Source organism: Colobus angolensis, unplaced genomic scaffold, assembly GCF_000951035.1.
Source record: "Colobus angolensis palliatus isolate OR3802 unplaced genomic scaffold, Cang.pa_1.0 Scaffold217, whole genome shotgun sequence".
NCBI classification, from domain to species: domain Eukaryota; kingdom Metazoa; phylum Chordata; class Mammalia; order Primates; family Cercopithecidae; genus Colobus; species Colobus angolensis.
The window spans coordinates 3,513,226-3,532,075 of record NW_012115344.1 but is presented as its reverse complement, the minus strand read 5'-3'; the positions used below and the strand labels follow the sequence as shown (position 1 = coordinate 3,532,075).

The following is an 18,850-nucleotide window of genomic DNA, read 5'->3' as shown; positions in this document are numbered from 1 at the left end:
TTGGGGAGAAGCCTGTGGAAGAATCTAAGAAGGAATGGTTGACAAAGTGGAGGAAAAACCAATTTGAGTAGGGAGTCACAGAAATCAGAGGGAAAGAGTGTTTTAATAAGCAAAGAATGTTCAGAGTCTTGAATGCTGCAAGGGAGCTCAAATTAGAAAAGAATTGAGAAAGATCCTTTAGATTTGGTGGCAAAGAGATTACTGGTCACCTTGATCAGCATGGAAATCAAATTGTAGTGGGTTGAGGAATGACTCAAGGAAGTAAAGATGGTGAATATAGGCAACTCTTCTGAAAATATCTGATTGGAAACTATGCCTAAACCAGGTGGTGAAGGTGGCCAGTTGGGATCAGATTGGCTACACATAGGCAACTGAACAAATAAGTAAATATATTGAAGTGGTGGAAGCCAGCCTTTTCATGAGTGGAGAAAGGTGGTATCAACATAGAAAGGGGCAAAGCTACAACGGATTCAAATTGGAGCTAATAGTATGAAGTCATGATTTTCAGTATGTGTAGACAGATAGAGAAAGACATGTCCATGTAAATGCATGTGTTTGTGTGGGTAGACACACACACACACACACACACTCACTCATATTTTCTAGCTCTTTTTACATATTTCCTAATCCTTTCTCAGAGCGCCTGGGAAGAGTGGCTCTCTAGTAGCAGTGAATGGATTTAGGACCCATATCTTGATCTGGAATACCACTCTGTGTTAAAAGCAATCAGGGCTCTTTAGAGAAATGACTGAATCTCGAGCTGGAGTCTGGAATATCTTGCTGTTCCAGGAAGTAAGGAGGTACTCAATAATAATGTGACACATTGAAAGGACACAAGGGCCTTCAATCTTCAGTCTTCAATCTACTATAATCTTCAAAAATGTCAAGGAAAGATTGAGGAACTCTTCCACATTGGAAGAGACTGTGTACGAACTGGGTGCAGTGCAGTGATCTTTTTTGTCATAATGTTATTGGGGCAACTGATGAAAACTTAAATGGGGGGATCTCTGGGTGATGGTCATATAGGAGTTCTTTGTATTACTGTTGCAACTTTATTACAAGTTTGCTATGGTTTCAACATAGAAAAGGATACCATTATGAGAATGAAAAGCAACAGCAAAATCCTGATGGAAAGGGGCTGGTAGGGAGGGAAAGACTAAAAAGAGTTAGAAAGCAGGGAGGCAGTTGAGAGGGCAAGGTCTCTGCGAGGTAGGAAATAAGAAGAGGATGGATTCGCTTTGGGATGAGGGGCTCTGTTTGAGTTGTAATAGTGGTGAAAGGTAACACCTGGGAGGAGAGGATGCCGCTTGAGGATGGAGGTAATTTTGAAGCTCTCTAGGACCACTTAAAGTATATTTTCTTTCTATAAGACTTGCAAACTGTTTTGTCAGTGGAGTTTTAGGGTGAAAAAGTAAACTTGAGAAAGAAAGCTAGGGAGTTTTGGTCAAATAACATTTTATTTTTTATTTATTGTGAAATATAACACATACAGAAAAATACACAAGCCATAAGTGAAAAGCTTAATGAGTTAAGAGAAAATGAACACTCGTGTAACTGTCATCCTGTTCAAGAAACAGAACATTAATTACTAGCACTTCACACCTCAAACTCCCCCCTCCCTTCTGTGAGCCTCCCCAATAATGACTCGTTTCCTTCCCAAAGATCCACTGTCCTGACATCCATCACTAGGTTACTTTTGTCTGTTTTTGAATTTCGTGTACATGGAACCATATAGCATGTATTCTTTGGTGTGTGACTAATTTGGCTCAACATTATGTTTTTGACATTTAGATATAGTAGTGCCTCCTTATCTGTGGTTTCAGTTACCCGTAGTCAACTGTGGTCTGAAAATAGTAAATGGAAAACTCCAGAAATAAGCAATTCGTGAGTTTTAAATTGCTCACTGTTCTGTGTAGCATGATGGAATCTCGTTCTGTCCTGCCCTGTCTTGTCCAGGACATGAATCATTGCTTTGTTGAGTTTATCCTTGCTGTATACATTATCCACCTGTTAGTCGCTTAGCAGCCTTCTCCTTTATCAGATGGAAAAAATCATAGTATATACGGGGTTCGGTACTATCTGCAGTTTCAGGCACCTACTGGGGGTCTTGGAGTGTATCCCCTGTAAATAAGGGGGAACTGCTGTTTGTTGTTCTGTGTAACTGTAGTTTGTCTATTTAAGTTGTATAAGATTTTATTATACTGCACATTTTGCTGTTGCAATTTAATAATTGCCAGTTTTGTCTATTCCAAGTAATGCTGCTGTGAACATTACTGATATAACACTTGGAGCACATGTGCCCCCAATGGCCTATCTGCTGGGAGTGGAATTGCATGATTTTGGAGGATGCATGAGCTCAGCTTTTTCGGTTATGCTAAACTGCCATCCAAAGTGGTTATATGAGACTTGCCTAGGCTCCTCATGCTCACCAGCACTTGGTACTGTGTCAGACGGAACATCGAACACTGTTTTCTCATCATCAGCCCCTCCTTGTTTCACCTCTATTGCCCTTGTTTCCTGATGGCTTTATTGTTACCATGGGCTTGCTTTATACAAAAATAATTCTATTTTAAATATACCTCATTGAAATCCATCTTGCTTCAGTTTTATATCTTTCTTTCTTGCCTCTCCTCTTCCATTGAGCTTAGAAACGTGTTTAGGATGTTTTTTTTTTTAACTGAGTGTATCAGCAGCATATTTGACTCAGACAAAAGGTCCTGGGGAAGTTACAGATTTTGAATGCAGCCCATACAGCAGAAATGTATGAAATCATGAAAGAATGCAGGCACTCGAGAGAGAAGAAAGTGCTGACTACATTTCTTTGTGAACATGGCAGAATATTTTGATGACTGAGAATTTTCTTATGTTGAGTGACATTGGGGAAAATGGTTTAAGCAAGAAGGGAGGTAATATATTGAAAAAATGTCAATAGGCAATTTAAACATTAATAAATAACAAGATAAAAGACAAATGTTGGGATATCATAAAGTCTGCCAAATAAATCATTGCATGAGGGACCTTAGAATGTGAGTCTGGGAGAGTTAGCTTTATCAGTTTGGGAAACCAAATTGATTTTTTAACGAAAGAAAAAGTTTTGTGTTTTAAGTGGGAATGGGAGAGGATACTCTGGGTAAATGGAATAAAAAATCTGACCAATCAGTTTTTCCCATTCTCTGCCCAGGTTAACTCAGTGTTTTTATCCTACTAATTGATTGTACTGAATTGATTGGGTAACATGTTTTAATGAGTAATACATATTTTTGAATGCTTATTATGACTTGCCTTTATGGAAAAACAGGAAACCAATTAGTTGATATTTCTCTTACACATAATTGATTTTATATATCGTTTTGCTAAAAGCAGCAGAAGGCTGTTGCTGTGTACATTTGATCCTGGGATCAAGATTCTCCAATTAAATTATTGTAGGAAAATAGATGTAATAATAGGTATTCTATAATCAACTAAAACTTGTATTTCATAGTTCCCAAGCCAGAAGAGGTGAATGATTGTCCATGGCTATTATAATTACAAAAACAATTGGGAGTTTTTTTTCTTTTACAGTGGTTTTTTTTTTTTTTTTCAATGTCACTTTGTTCTTTGTTTCTTAAATTCCTGTCTTCATCTTTGCAAATTCCACAGGGCAAAAAACCAACGTAATACTAGTGGAATTTTTTCTAAGTGCTACTCTTGGCTCTCTAAAGACCTTAAAAGTACATAGCCAAATAATGTGGAATTAAGAATAATCAAGATGTATTTTTGTATTGAGAGGGCGCAGAGATTATGAAATATGTCTCTTTCTGTATTAGGTTTCTAGGTCTATTATTACAAATTACTATAAACTGAGTATCTTAAAATTTATTTTCTCACAGTCTTGGAGGCTGGAGTCCAAAATCAAGATGTTGGCAGAGCCATGTTCCTTCCAAAGGCTCTGGGAAAGAATTCTTCCTTGCCCCTTCCAGCTTCTCATCATTGCTGGCAATCCTTGACTTGTAGATGCATTACTCTGATCTCTGTCTCCACCATCATATAGCTTTCTCCTTATGTGTGTCTCTTGTTTCCTTTTCGTATAACTACACCAGTCATTGGGTTAGGGCCCAGTATGACCTCATTTTAACTAAACTAAATATATTTGCAAAGACCTTATTTCCAAATAAGGTTACATTTTTGGGTGGACATGAATTTTGGGGGGACACTGTTCAACCCAGTACACTGTCCTTTTGGCCTTATCCTTGTCAGAAGTTTTATTAAAGATTTCCAAGATGGCTATAGGCAATGCTTCCCATAGGAGCAGTTGGCCCTAGGTGCAGACAGTATGTGGGTACCTTGTGTGTAGACTATACATTGGCCTGTTTTTCATTATTACTATATACTGGTAATTCTATTAATAAATAATGCCAGTGATAGAATACTTCTCCTACCCTCCCCCTCCCCCAGTCATATATTGGTCTAAGTTCTACCTGTGTGTTTGGTTACTCTTGAATGTTAATAATATACATGTATGCTTAGATTTAGCACACTTTTATTACTAGTCCTCTAATAGACTTTATATTCTACATGGAAGTTAATTTGGAGTATTTTTTTTTTTTTTTTTTTTTGAGACAGAGTTGTCTCTTGTTGCCCACACTGGAGTGCAATGGCACGATCTCGGCTCACCGCAACCTCCGCCTCCCAGGTTCAAGAGATTCTCCTGCCTCAGCCTCCTGAGTAACTGGGATTACAGGCACGCACTACCATGCCCGGCTAATTTTTGTATTTTTAGTAGAGACGAGGTTTCTCCATGTTGGTCAGGCTGGTCTCAAACTCCCGACCTCAAGTGATCCTCCCACCTCTGCCTCCCAAAGTGCTGGCATTACAGGTGTGAGCCACCGCGCCCGGCCTGGAGTACTCTTAGTTATACAGTCATTCCCAGATAGATGAAGATTCAGCTTCATGCAGTCATTTTGAAAGCAAATTTATAACAGTTTGGAATTGTTCGAGCTTGCTTTGAACACAGTTTGCGCCTCCATTCCCTGTCCTATACATGCCTGCGTTTAAAAGCATTACAGATTAGAAATAAACACCAATAGCACAGTGATTATAAAAAAGGAGAAACTCAACCTAAGTTACTTCAATTTGACATGATCTCTTGGAGTTATTTTTATGCTTTAAATTTGCAATTGAGAAAGCTATGGATTCTGAGGTGTAATGTGTAATATTTTGCTTGGTAAGTGCATGTTTTAGTTAATGTATGAAATATATTCTACTAATTTTAATGATGTCTTTAGAATTGAACTTTATTCTTTTAAATTTGTTGTTTTAAAACTAAAGAAAGAGTCAAACTAAAACATAACATCAGTGGTATGCTTTAGTAGGAGGTGGCAGATATTGAAAAAAATACTTTGGAATTATTATTATTATTTTGTTATTTTTAGAGGCAGGGGCTCACTCTGTCACCCAGGCTGCTCATAGCTCACTGCAGCTTTGAACTTCTGGGCCCCCGTGATCCTCCTACCTTATCCTCCTAAGTAGCTAGGACTACTACAGGCACATGCTACCATGCCTTGCCTATTTTATTTTTCTGGAGATGGGGAGCAGTTAGCTCTAGGTGCAGACAGTAAATGGGTTTTGCAACACAACCTGCCACGTTGCCCAGGCTGGTCTCGCACTCTTGTCCAAAAGCAATCCTCCTGCCTCAGCCTCCCAAAGTGTTGAGGTTATAGGCATGAGCCACTGCCTGGCTGGAATTCTTTTTGACAGCACTCTGGACACTTTAAACAGAGATCAAATGTGTGAATTGGTCAGATAGGCCTATATTGAAGGTGGCAGAGTGGAAATAAAGAAGTCATTCTTACATTTCTGGAAACAGAGATCAAATGTGTGAAGTGGTCATATAGAAGGTGGTAGAATGGAAATAAAGGAGTCATTCTCATATTTCCAGAAAAACTGCTGCAGAATGCACAGAAAATAGCTTCAAGGAATGGTATTATTATTTCATAAACCTCTGCCATCGTCCAGGATAAAAGATGCTGCATATGTGGCCAGTATTCACTGTGGAGTTCATGCAAAAAAATCAAAGAAATTAATCCCCAAAAATATTTCAGCCTCTTGGAAATTATTCTCTGAGCCTTGTGGAATTTGCTTTTTTGGGAACTTTTTTTTCCTGTGTGATTTTTTTATTAGAACTTTGGAAAAATTGTATTCATTCTTTCTCATCTCACCTCATTGATGGGAAAAGCTGCAGAACATCTTCCCTAGACAAGATGGAAGGTTCATTATGAAGCTGGGTCACTGTAGAAAAATTTTGAAAAGTTATCTCAACTTTGAAGTACCATGTAATCCAAAGAAAATGTGGACACATGAATCAGCTCAGATATTTCACTCTGCTGTATGCAGTTCTCTCTTTGGAATTATCTTTTTTCCAGTGTAGTTTTAGATGACATTAATCATATACAAAAATATTTGCAAATAGTCAGACTCTATCTTGAACAATGTACAGTGAAATTCCCAACTTTACAAGTCTTCTTTGAAGACTTTGAAGGTAAGTGCACAGAAATTTTAGTGAAGCCTATTTCCTGTGTAACAACAAAATATAAGGAAATAGACATTTACGTAGAAAAAAGAATCAAATTTTGAAGAAGAGTGCCAGGAGGAACAACAAAGAGTTGCTGGTTTTCCATAGCTCAGAGAAATCCACATAGCAATGCCAAACGCCCCAATTGTTGTCCCTGAGAACTGGACAGTTGTTCTCACAGCAGTGAATCAAATAGTATCTGTGTTCACAATCATTTTCTGTGATTTTACAGAAGAAATACTTGAGAAGTGGGATTTTTTTTTTTAATACCTCAGAGGCATTTGTAAGTAGTTTGAACGAAAGTCAAAAGACATGGATATGACTGCATTTTTTGGAGTTGAATGTGATGTGGGATTTTTATGAATCTCTACCAAACTTATTATGTTTAATACTTTTCTAAAATATTTGCATATCTCTGGCCTCATCTGGAAGAACATTTCTGAGTTAAAATTAACAAAAGGTGTTTTTCCATCAGCTATAACAAATGAATCAAAAGATCTGGCTATACCCTTTATTGAACATGTATGTCCAAAGAAGATCAATTTTGAGAAAGTTGTTGACAGATTTTTAGAAGATAAGGCTGAAAATAGCAAATATTATTATTTGTTACTATAGCATACCATTATGTATGTTATTCCCTTTATTTATGAGTTTATTAAATATATTAATATAATCAAAACTTGAATCTACTAACTTTTCCTTTTTTGTACTCTAATATTCATTTTACCTTTTAAAAAACTGGCATGATTATGCAAAGTTCAGTGAAAGAAAGTTTTTAATGTCTACATTCTTTTCTGGACATTCTTTTATGGAATTATCATTATTCATTTCATTTCATTACTTCTATTGAAAATAACTTTGTCATATAGAAGAGGAGGTCTTAAAAAGTGATCCTATCTGGTGTCAGATATACTAGATACACATCTGGCTACAAGGATAGATAACTGTGCCAGTGTTAATGTTAATCTGTTAACTTCTGGTTGTGCTATCTGCAAATTGCAAGGGCACAACAAAGTAATGTCCCTTGTGTCATCCTGCAGGGACCTGGTTGACAAGAGCTATTTGTGGAGACCCAGAGCTTGTTTTCTCAATACTTTTACACGCTAGAGCACTTTCAGAACAAAGACAGAAATGCAGTGTTTGATTGTCTCTTAAAATATATGTAAAAGGATTTTAGCAGGTTTGACATTTGACAACGTTTAGAAATAAGTGGGTTTCTTTTTAAGAAGAAAATTGCCCTTTTGAAAATCTAGTGATGCTATTACAGCTTTTTAAGTATCTGATTACAAACAGCTGAGAAGTGGCCTTGGGCTTATGAATCAATGATTCATTACATATCATCTGTTTCGTCTGCCAGAGAAAGAAATTTGAGGAGTACCGTGTTTATCAGTCACGTACCTCTTAAGCCCTTTAGTTCAGATATCCTTAATTCTTGTTTGAAAGAATGCATTCAACTATCCTGCACTTTTAAAGTTAATCCTTCTGTTTTGAAAATGAAATGTTTATGAAGTTAATAAAAACACAGATTTAGTGAGGAATTAATAGAAACTTCAAAAATAGATAAAAATTTAGAAGTTAAAATTTTTAATTTTCAAACTGCCCAACTTACACATTTTTTAGTTTCTTAGGTATTTATACCTTTTTCATACCGTTAGACAATAATTTGCTTTGTTGGATTGTTTAAAAAATTTTAGTCTCATATGAAGATTATATATTTACTTTGGATGCAAATATGTGTTACTCAAGGGTCTTTTCAAGAAATCTTTTAGAACCCATTATTTTCTCTGAAGTAAAATACCTGTTGTAGAAGAAGGCTTTTATGTGACTTCAAGATTGCCAGAGGATGTGGAAAATTACTGACACTTATCATAGAAGCAGGAGCCTTTCACTTGTCAAAGAATGCCCAGAGGGAAAGGTGGCTGGTGATTACTACTTCACCTTTGAGGCACTGTTAGGTGGTTTGGGTTCATTTGTCACCCCAGTCATAACTTGTTATTGCAAGAGTTGGGGGATAGGGAGAGATGTCTTTTTATAAGAACATTTGCACAGAAAGGAAAAATGTGCTGGAAAGTATTATGTTGTATAGTTAATACAATTTGTAGCCTTCATAGATATTAAAAAATAAATAAATTCTATTTTCTGCAGTAGTGATTCTCAAATTTTTCTGGACTCAGCACTGCATTATACTTACAAAAGTTATTGAAAACCACAACATGCTTTTGTTTATATGGGTTATATGTACCGATATTTACCATATTAAATATTAAAACTGGGAATTAAATATTTACTTATTTATTTTAAATAACCATAATAAACTCATGGCACATATGACTATTTTTATATATGACTTATTTTATAAAAAATATATTAACAAATAAACTAGTGGAAATAATGACAGTTTTACATGTTAGCAAGTCACTTTAATGTCTTATTTAGTAGGAGACAAAGGGATTCTCATCTGTATCTGCCTTCAGTCAATTTGCAATATGTTGTTTCAGTTGAAACAGATTAAGGAAATCTGACCTCACACAGATATACTTGGAAAAGGGAAAAAATAGTCTTTTCAGATAAATTGTGGATTTTCTTTTAACAAATGATAGTTTCTTAAAGGTTAGTTGTAGTGCGAATTGCAACTAACCAGTGAACTTTTTATTCTCTCTTACATTAAAATCCATTGGTCTATCTTGCACTTTGTTTGAATTCTTTACCCATATTATATGATATTGTAATATAATGCATTGGTTATTGGAAAATGTTTGTTTCTTCAGAGTTACAGATCTTCTAAATATTGAAACATTTCCTTTTATAATATCACATTTGTTAATATCACCACTGTCATCTAAAAAGTTTTTTTTAAATTATACTTTATGTTCTAGGGTACATGTGCACAATGTGCAGGTTTGTTACATATGTATACATGTGCCATGTTGGTGTGCTAAACCCATTAACTCGCCATTTACATTAGGTATATCTCCTAATGCTATCCCTCCCCTCTCCTCCCTCCCCACAATAGGACCTGGTGTGTGATGCTCCCCTTCCTGTGTCCAAGTGTTCTCATTGTTCAATTCCCACCTATGAGTGAGAACATGAAGTGTTTGGTTTTTTGTTCTTGTGATAGTTTGCTGAGAATGATGGTTTCCAGCTACATCCATGTCCCTACAAAGGACATGAATTCATCCTTTTTTATGGCTGCATACTATTCCATGGTGTATATGTGCCACATTTTCTTAATCCAGGCTGTCATTGATGGACATTTGGGTTGGTTCCAAGTTTTTGCTATTGTGAATAGTGCCTCAATAAACATACATGTACATGTGTCTTTACAGCAGCATGATTTACAATCTTTTGGATATATACTCAGTAATGGGAAGGCTGGGTCAAATGGTATTTCTAGTTCTAGGTCCTTGAGGAATTGCCACACTGTCTTCCACAATGGAAATAGTTTACAGTCCCACCAACAGTGTAAAAGTGTTCCTGTTTCTCCACATCCTCTCCAGCACCTGTTGTTTCCTGAGTTTTTAATGATTGCCATTCTAACTGGTGTGAGATGGTATCTCATTGTGGTTTTGATTTGCATTTCTCTGATGGCTAGTGATGATGAGCATTTTTTCACATAAATGTCTTCTTTTGAGAAGTGTCTGTTCATATCCTTTGCCCACTTTTGGTGGGGTTTTTTTTTTTTTCTTGTAAATTTGTTTGAGTTCTTTGTAGGTTCTGGATATTAGCCCTTTGTCACATGAGTAGATTGCAAAAATGTTCTCCCATTCTGTAGGTTGCCTGTTCACTCTGATGGTAGTTTCTTTTGCTGTGCAGTAGCTGTTTAGTTTAACCTGACAAAAACAAGAAATGGGGAAAGGATTTCCTATTTAATAAATGGTGCTGAGAAAACTGGCTAGCCATATGTAGAAAGCTAAAACTGGATCCCTTCCTTACACCTTATACAAAAATTAATTCAAGGTGGATTAGAGACTTAAATTTTAGACCTAAAACCGTAAAAACCCTAGAAGAAAACCTAGGTAGTACCATTCAGGACATAGGCATGGGCAAGGACTTCATGACTAAAACACCAAAAGCAATGTCAAGAAAAGCCAAAACTGACATCTAAAAAGTTTTAAAATAAGTATCTACTACCATAAGGTAGTAGATACAAGTTTTCCCTAATCCCAATTTTTACTTGAAAGTTGGAGTTTTATCCTTAGCCGCAAACACTGCCAGTTGTTTTCCTTGAAATGATAGGCTCACTTCATTCATTTTTTAGAGAATGTCTGCCAAGTATCCAAGTCTGAATAACCATCGGTTGTCTGTCAGTCCTTCTATCAAGTAAAAATGGAGTGTCATGAACAAGGCCAATTCAGCTTACATACAACTCTAATAATGGCCCAGAGGCTTTTTTTCCCTCCAGCTATCTATTGTGAATGGTGCTTTATGGATATTGCTCATTTCATAACGCAGGGTATTAAAATTATGCGTACTGAGGGTTGGGATTTAATGAAATTAATGTTTACTGCTTTATCAAGGACACTCTTAAGTGAAACTGGCTTTTTTCATTTTCCTGCTAATGCATGAATGTGAAAGATGTAACGACTACTAGCAGTCTGGAGCTACTGCCGTGATTCCTGCTAAGGCAGCAGCAGTGTTACCTACCACTGCTTTTGTAACATCAGTGCCAATGTTAACACAGTAATTACAGGATAACCCTGAGATTCAAAAAGTTATTTAGTACTTTGAATATTTCAGCACCTCTTGTATATGGTTGCCAAAAATTCACAGAAAAGAAGATTTTTGATGATTTATTGTGTTGATAACAGACAAATACAAGCAAACTGGCAAGTCCATCTATATCTGGAGATTCACTCATTTGCAAAGCAAAAGTATGATTATTTCAGAGGAGATATCAGGCCAATCTTCATACTGCAGTCAAATCTCTCAGCTGGACAAGTTACTCTGTCATTGCAAAGTGGCAGTGCTGTTATTTCCTTTGCTGACTTTTCATCTAGTAAGCATTCTGCAATGTCAACAGTACAACTATCTCTCAGCTAGTATGTGTACTTCTCCAGCCAGGAGTGCATAACTAACCCTGTAAGATGCTCCAGTGGGTTTTTCATGTCTGGTTTGAAAAGATGTAATAAACACGGTTTGACTTTTAATGAGCTTATCATGTATAAGTTTAAATATTCAATTCTCTTTTCTTCATACTGTGAATGATTTGTCTCAATGAGACACTACAACTTAACTGGCACCATAAATATTATTTTAAAATGTTTCATTGCATAATGCACAAAAAGATAAGTTATTAACATCCATAAAGTTGAGAGAAAGATGGCTTTCATCATAATTTCACTTCTTATTCATAATTTTACCCAGTTTCTTTAGAGTAGATTCTTCCCTTCCATGAGTCAAAAGACTGTCTGATATGTCAGTTTCACTTTTTTCAGCAACCTTATAGACAGATAGTGTAGTTATAGGTTGAGAAGGTAAGTCTTCTTTTTTTTTTGAGAAGGAGTCTTGCTCTGTAGCCCAGGCTGGAGTGCAATGGCATGATCTTGGCTGACTGCAACTTCCACCTCCCGGGTTCAAGTGATTCTCCTGCCTCAGCCTCCCAAGTAGCTGGGATTACAGGCATGCACCACCACACCCAGCTAATTTTTGTGTTTTTAGTAGAGACAGGATTTCACCATGTTGGCCAGGCTAGTGAGAAGGTAAGCCTTCTGATCTCATTTTGACAATTCATCCCTAAATTAGACAAAAGTATTATAAATAAATTTTCTTTTAGAACAAGAGAAAATATTACTAAAGTGTAAAATGAGTTTCAATTAAAATTAGAATTTGTTTTTATTTGAAAACTTAAAAAAATTGCTGTGAAGAGTAGTACCTACTCCTTTTGTGCTTCTGTGTAGTTTGCAAGGAAAACTTTGAGGTTCAAAGTAAGAATTTATTGAACAACAATGAGGGTACAGAGATTACAGCAGGAATAATCAAAGACAGCTATTAATAGTAAGAGCACAGTAAAAGTACTGAGAACAAACTGAGTTAATCTCTGAAAATGCACTGCTTCATACCATAAACCTCTGCCACAGAGCTACATCACAATGGAATACACAGCACACATTCCATTAGCTGTCAGAGTGATGAAGTAGGCACACATCATGTAGTCTCTGGAAAACTCCACTGACACTCAGAGACTGAGAGAGATAAAGGCAAATAGTGTTTTAGTTTTACTCTAAGTAAAGTCAAGGACCCACTGAAAGTCTCCAGGGGACCTCCTGGAGTCCCCAGGCCACACTTAAAGGACCACGCATTGTTCTAGATATTGGAACCCACCATCAATGGTGTTTTAAAAGTCACCTCTGAAAATCACTGTGCATTCTTGACATTTTGCAACCCTGAAGCAGGAGTAATCATTGCGTGTCAAGATCCTCCTTAGGCAGGACATATTCTGTATCTTCTTGTAAAGTTAATTCTGATACCTTTTGTCATTTCACATAAATAAAGGCAGGAGTCAGGAAGCAGAATGGTGGATACTTTTATTACATGAAATAATTTGACTAATTCATTCACTGATTTTTTAAGTTAGAGAAATGTGTGTTTTTGGCTTAAGGTTAGGCTTTATTGGTATAAAATCTTCTCATATAAACTTGATCCAATTTATGGCTGGCAAGAATAAAGATTTTGATAAAAACGTCAAAGCTTCTCCATCTGGGGTCTTGCTGCCCATGCTTAACTGGGGGAAAACCTGGCTAGGCTGTCACCAGGATGGAGCCTCTGCTTCCTCTCCAGAGCACCAACAGCACCGAGTGCATGCTCCTGCCCCGTCTGCTTCCATTAGAACACCACGTACATCTCCAGTCAAGAAATCAGAGTGCGGACGCAGTTGCGTGAGGGGTTCCTGCTATCCTTGGTGCTGCGGCGCAGAGCTAGTTCCTCTCTAGCTCTACCAGGTTTGGACATATTTGACTCTTTCCCCCCAGGTTGAATTGACCAAAGCAATGGTGATGGAGAAGCCTAGTCCCCTGCTGGTCGGGCGGGAATTTGTGAGACAGTATTACACACTGCTGAACCAGGCCCCAGACATGCAGCATAGGAACTTACGTATTGGTGGCCATCTTGACATGAAACTACAAGATCCTTCCCAACAGTATCATCCTACGCTGAACCTGGAACCAAATCCATTCCCATTCAGCAGATGTTGATCAAGTGGCATGTAGGGGATAGAGAGATGATTGCATACAAAGATGAAAAAGAAAACACATTTCTGCCAGGGCCAGGCGCGGTGACTGACGCCTATAATTCCAGCACTTTTGGAAGCCAAGGCAGATTTTATGGAAAGAACTCTTCTTATGTCCATGGGGGATTGGATTCAAATGGAAAGCCAGCAGATGCAGTCTACGGACAGAAAGAAATCCACAGGAAATTGATGTCACAAAACTTCACCAATTGTCATACCAAGATTCGCCACGTTGACGCTCATGCCACCCTAAATGATGGTGTGGTAGTCCAAGTGATGGGGCTTCTCTCTAACAACAACCAGGCTTTGAGGAGATTCATGCAAACGTTTGTCCTTGCTCCTGAGGGGTCTGTTGCAAATAAATTCTATGTTCACAATGATATCTTCAGATACCAAGATGAGGTCTTTGGTGGGTTTGTCACTGAGCCTCAGGAGGAGTCTGAAGAAGAAGTAGAGGAACCTGAAGAAAGACAGCAAACACCTGAGGTGGTACCTGATGATTCTGGAACTTTCTATGATCAGGCAGTTGTCAGTAATGACATGGAAGAACATTTAGAGGAGTCTGTTGCTGAACCAGAGCCTGATCCTGAACCAGAACCAGAGCAAGAACCTGTATCTGAAATCCAAGAGGAAAAGCCTGAGCCAGTATTAGAAGAAACTGCTCCTGAGGATACTCAGAAGAGTTCTTCTCCAGCACCTGCAGACATAGCTCAGACAGTACAGGAAGACTTGAGGACGTTTTCTTGGGCATCTGTGACCAGTAAGAACCTTCCACCCAGTGGAGCTGTTCCAGTTACTGGGATACCACCTCATGTTGTTAAAGTACCAGCTTCACAGCCCTCCAGAGTCTAAGCCTGAATCTCAGATTCCACCACAGAGACCTCAAAGGGATCAAAGAGTGCGAGAACAGCGAATAAATATTCCTCCCCGAAGGGGACCCAGACCAGTCCGTGAGGCTGGTGAGCAAGGTGACATTGAACCCCGAAAAATGGTGAGACACCCTGACAGTCACCAACTCTTCATTGGCAACCTGCCTCATGAAGTGGACAAATCAGAGCTTAAAGATTTCTTTCAAAATTATGGGAACGTGGTGGAGTTGCGCATTAACAGTGGTGGGAAATTACCCAATTTTGGTTTTGTTGTGTTTGATGATTCTGAGCCTGTTCAGAAGGTCCTTAGCAACAGGCCCATCATGTTCAGAGGTGAGGTCCGTCTGAATGTCGAAGAGAAGAAGACTCGAGCTGCCGGGGAAGGCGACCGACGAGATAATCGCCTTCGGGGACCTGGAGGCCCTCGAAGTGGGCTGGGTGGTGGAATGAGAGGCCCTCCCCGTGGAGGCATGGTGCAGAAACCAGGATTTGGAGTGGGAAGGGGGCTTGCGCCACGGCAGTGAATCTTCATGGATCTTCACGCAGCCACACAAACCCTAGTTCCAGCAGAATGGTGAATTTCTTCGACCAGCCTTTGGTATCTTGGAGTATGACCCCAGTCTGTTATAAACTACTTAAGTTTGTATAATTTTACTTTTTTTGTGTGTTAATGGTGTGTGCTCCCTCTCCCTCTCTTCCATTTCCTGACCTTTAGTCTTTCACTTCCAATTTTGTGGAATGATATTTTAGGAATAATGGACTTTTAAAGAAGAAGAAAAAAAAAGACTGAATTTCCTTGCTTACTTTGCATATACAGACTGGATTTTTTTTTAACAGCCATTTCCCCAAAGGAATGTCTTGTGTATTACTGACATTTGGTATGTTTCATTCATTGGAATATTTCTTATTTTCTACGTGTTTCAAAAGCCTGTAAGAAATACAGGATTTGATAATATTTTGAAGGCAGGAAAAACCCAAATTGTTTCTTCTTTGAGAGTCATGACTACCTTCTAGTGTGGAGAAATTGCCATTGGAAAATTTGACAATTTTGATTCTCACTGGTATGTTTAAAAACTGAATAAAAGGAATAGAAATTTTCTTTTGATAAAGGATCACAAAACAATTCTAAAACCTACTGTTTTTACCATTGAAATTTAAATTGTGATAATAGGTTTTAAATGTCTAGAATGCAACTGATAGGCTTTTCTTGAACTGTTGTTTTTTAAAGTAGTTTTTTCATGTTTAATTTGTATTTGTAAAAAAACAAAAAGCAAAAAAATTCCCAAAACTCAGATAACAACCAGAGCAAAACTGTTGTGCCTTCTATTTATCTTTGATTTCAGTCTTGGCAATTGTTTAAACAAAAATAATTTTAAAAAAATCTAGATTTGTTTTATTAGGTCCAGAGTATGTGGGGAATTACAGAATCCCTCTCATCACTTTGTGTATGTCTTTTGTTAACGTGTTTGTTATGCCTTATTCTAAAATTGAGTCTCAAACTGGAATGCCTTCGAAGACAGATGCTTCTATAGAGGTTCTTTGACCTAAATAGTTCAGCATTTGTGTTTTTATTCTGGTATCTAATCAGATTCCTAATCATAGCCTGTAAGAAGGAATGTTACTTTAATATTGGACTTTGCTCATGTGCTCGTGTCCGCATTTTTTTTCTTAAAATATAGCCATATGGTAAATTTTCTGTTTTGTTATGGTTCTCTTTTATTGATTGGCATGCAGTGGGTGTTACTTGGAAATGGCCAATTTTTATTGAAATATTTCTGGAAGAAAAAAAAAAAGAAATCAGAGCGTGCTCAAACATTGAGTTTCATGTGTAATTAGGATTAAATTACCCATTCAACAAAGTGATTTTATGGTAATGTGTTATTAAGATTGCAAAGTTGTTAAGTTATAACATTTGATTCTAAGATGCATGTTTGGCTACCTTTTAACACACTGAAATGAGAATGTGTTTTTCAAAGACAGCATTTTTTTCTGTTTTTTTAAAATAGCATGTTTTTGTTTTAATTCAGAAATGTTATCTTCAAATAGTCTTTTTTGATGTTATCACAAATGCCTATTTCATGTGGAAGACTACAGGAGCTCTTTAGTAGTTTCTATATTTCTCTTTTAAAAGAGAAATAACAGATGCTAGCAATAATTTATGTGTGTATATTACTGAAATGTACATTTCCACATTATGTGCTTCATAGTAAAGAGGAAAATTAATATTAAACTACTGAATGTACATTTTTCAAAAAGGTCTGCTTCTTTTTTAAAAAAACTATTTTGCTTATGTTTTAAATTTGATATTCATCATTTAATTCTGTTCATTGCAGGTTTATTTTAGGACAGTGGAACTTATAGAAGAGCCCATAAAAGGGTCTCCTGGTTTGAGTTTCTATTTCAAAATTAATGGATTTCCCATATTTCTAAAAGGCTCAAACTGGATCCCAGCAGATTCATTCCAGGACCGAGTAACCTCTGAGTTGTGAGTTACTGTCTTTCTTTTCTTGTTCCTCTTTTAATTAAAAGTCCCGCAAAGCTTGAGATTTACTCATTTTTACTTTCTTTAGTCCCTGGGCAAGGAACTAACAGGTAGTATAGAATTCTAGATGATGGAAACTTTAGAATGGACAGGATTTAAAAAATCATATATTCCATTCTCCTGTGCTACAGGTGGTCTTAGAGCCAAACTATTTGAGACTGTTGAAGCCATTCAATTTTAGAAAACTATTATATGTTTACTCTGGAGAAATAAGAAAATGACTAATTAGTATTTTGAATAGTTCCTGAAAAAAATATTAAATTCAACTTTTTTCATCTTTTCAAATGATACCTTAAATGTCTTTGAGCATGGTTTTGAGAGATAAGAACACATATTTACCTTTCTTCTTTTTTTTTTTTCTTCTTTTTTTGAGACAGAGTCTTACTCTGTTGTCCAGACTGGAGTGCAGTGGCAGAATCTCAGCTCACTGCAACCTCCGCCTCCCAGGCTCAAGCGATTCTCCTGCCTCAGCCTCCCAAGTAACTGGGATTACAGGTGCAGGCCACTACTGCCCAGCTAATTTTTGTATTTTTAGTAGAGACGGGGTTTCACTATGTGGGCCAGGCTGGTCTTGAACTCCTGAACTCAAATGATCCACCTGCCTCGGCCTCCCAAAGTGCTGGGATTACAGGTGTAAGCCACTGGGCCCAGTCCCATATTTACCTTTCTATGCTAAGGTATTTGCATATTCTTTTACTTTTATCTTAACAAAAGAACTAAAAAAAAATCTTGTGTGTTATGGAGGTGTGGTTGTGGGAGGGTGGGGAGGAAACTGGGAGCCAGCTGGTCAGAGGATACAATGTAGCAGATATGGTCAGAGGATGCAATGTAGCAGATATACAGGAGAACAAGCCCAGAGATCTGATGTGCACTGGGAATATAGGTAAAAAAAAAAAAAAAAAAAAATGTGCTCTTTATAGGATTCATATAGGAGTAGATTTTAGCTACTTTTGCCACAAAAGCAAAAAAGAGTGGAAAACTATGTAGGACAGCAGTTTCAAACATTTTTGGCACCAATAACCAGTTTCATGGAAGACAATTTTTCCACAGATTAGGGGTAGGGGTGGGGGGTGGGGAGATAGTTTTGGAATGAAACTGTTCTACCTCAGATCATCAGGAATTACATTCTCATAAGGAGCATGCAACCTATATCCTTCGCATGCACAGTTCACAATAGGGTTCCTGCTTCTATGAGAATCTATTGCTGCTGCTGATCTGACAGGAGGTCAGGTAGTAATGCTTGCTCACCTGCTGCTTACCTCCTGCTGTGCTGCCTGATCCACGATCCAGTCCGTGGCCTGGGGGTTGGGACACCTATTATAGGATGGTAAGAACGTTAGTTTGTTTCACTGTAGTAACCTTTTAACTATCTATCTATCTATATATCTCTCATAACATCATGTCATATAGCTTAAATATGCACAATGCAATTTATTTAAAAACAAAATATAATCTTAAAAGTTGTAGATATAGGAAAAAAATTAAAAATGTTTTTCCCTGAGACTGAAGAAATAGAACTTTGGAAGAAAATAATATTTCCTAATTGGATCTGTAAACTTACATCTTTTTATTTATTTATTTATTTATTTTTTATTATACTTTAAGTTCTAGGGTACATGTGCACAACGTGCAGGTTTGTTACATATGTATCCATGTGCCATGTT

General features: G+C 37.3%; 2 protein-coding genes across 3 annotated transcripts in view; both read left to right on the top strand.

Moving 5' to 3' along the window:
• MANBA (mannosidase, beta A, lysosomal) overlaps positions 1 to 18,850 on the top strand; it is a 149,051-nt gene that overhangs the window by 78,046 nt on the left and 52,155 nt on the right. For both annotated transcript variants that reach the window (XM_011943217.1, XM_011943218.1), the window contains one exon: positions 16,978 to 17,129. In XM_011943217.1, the coding sequence (XP_011798607.1) occupies positions 16,978 to 17,129 (152 nt within the window). The remainder of the gene's footprint in view (positions 1 to 16,977; positions 17,130 to 18,850) is intronic.
• On the top strand, positions 13,537 to 16,287 carry LOC105512678 (ras GTPase-activating protein-binding protein 1-like). The gene is given in 3 exon segments (XM_011943216.1): positions 13,537 to 13,639; positions 13,861 to 14,614; positions 14,616 to 16,287. Coding segments are annotated over 3 exon segments (1,410 nt in total). The 3' UTR covers positions 15,169 to 16,287.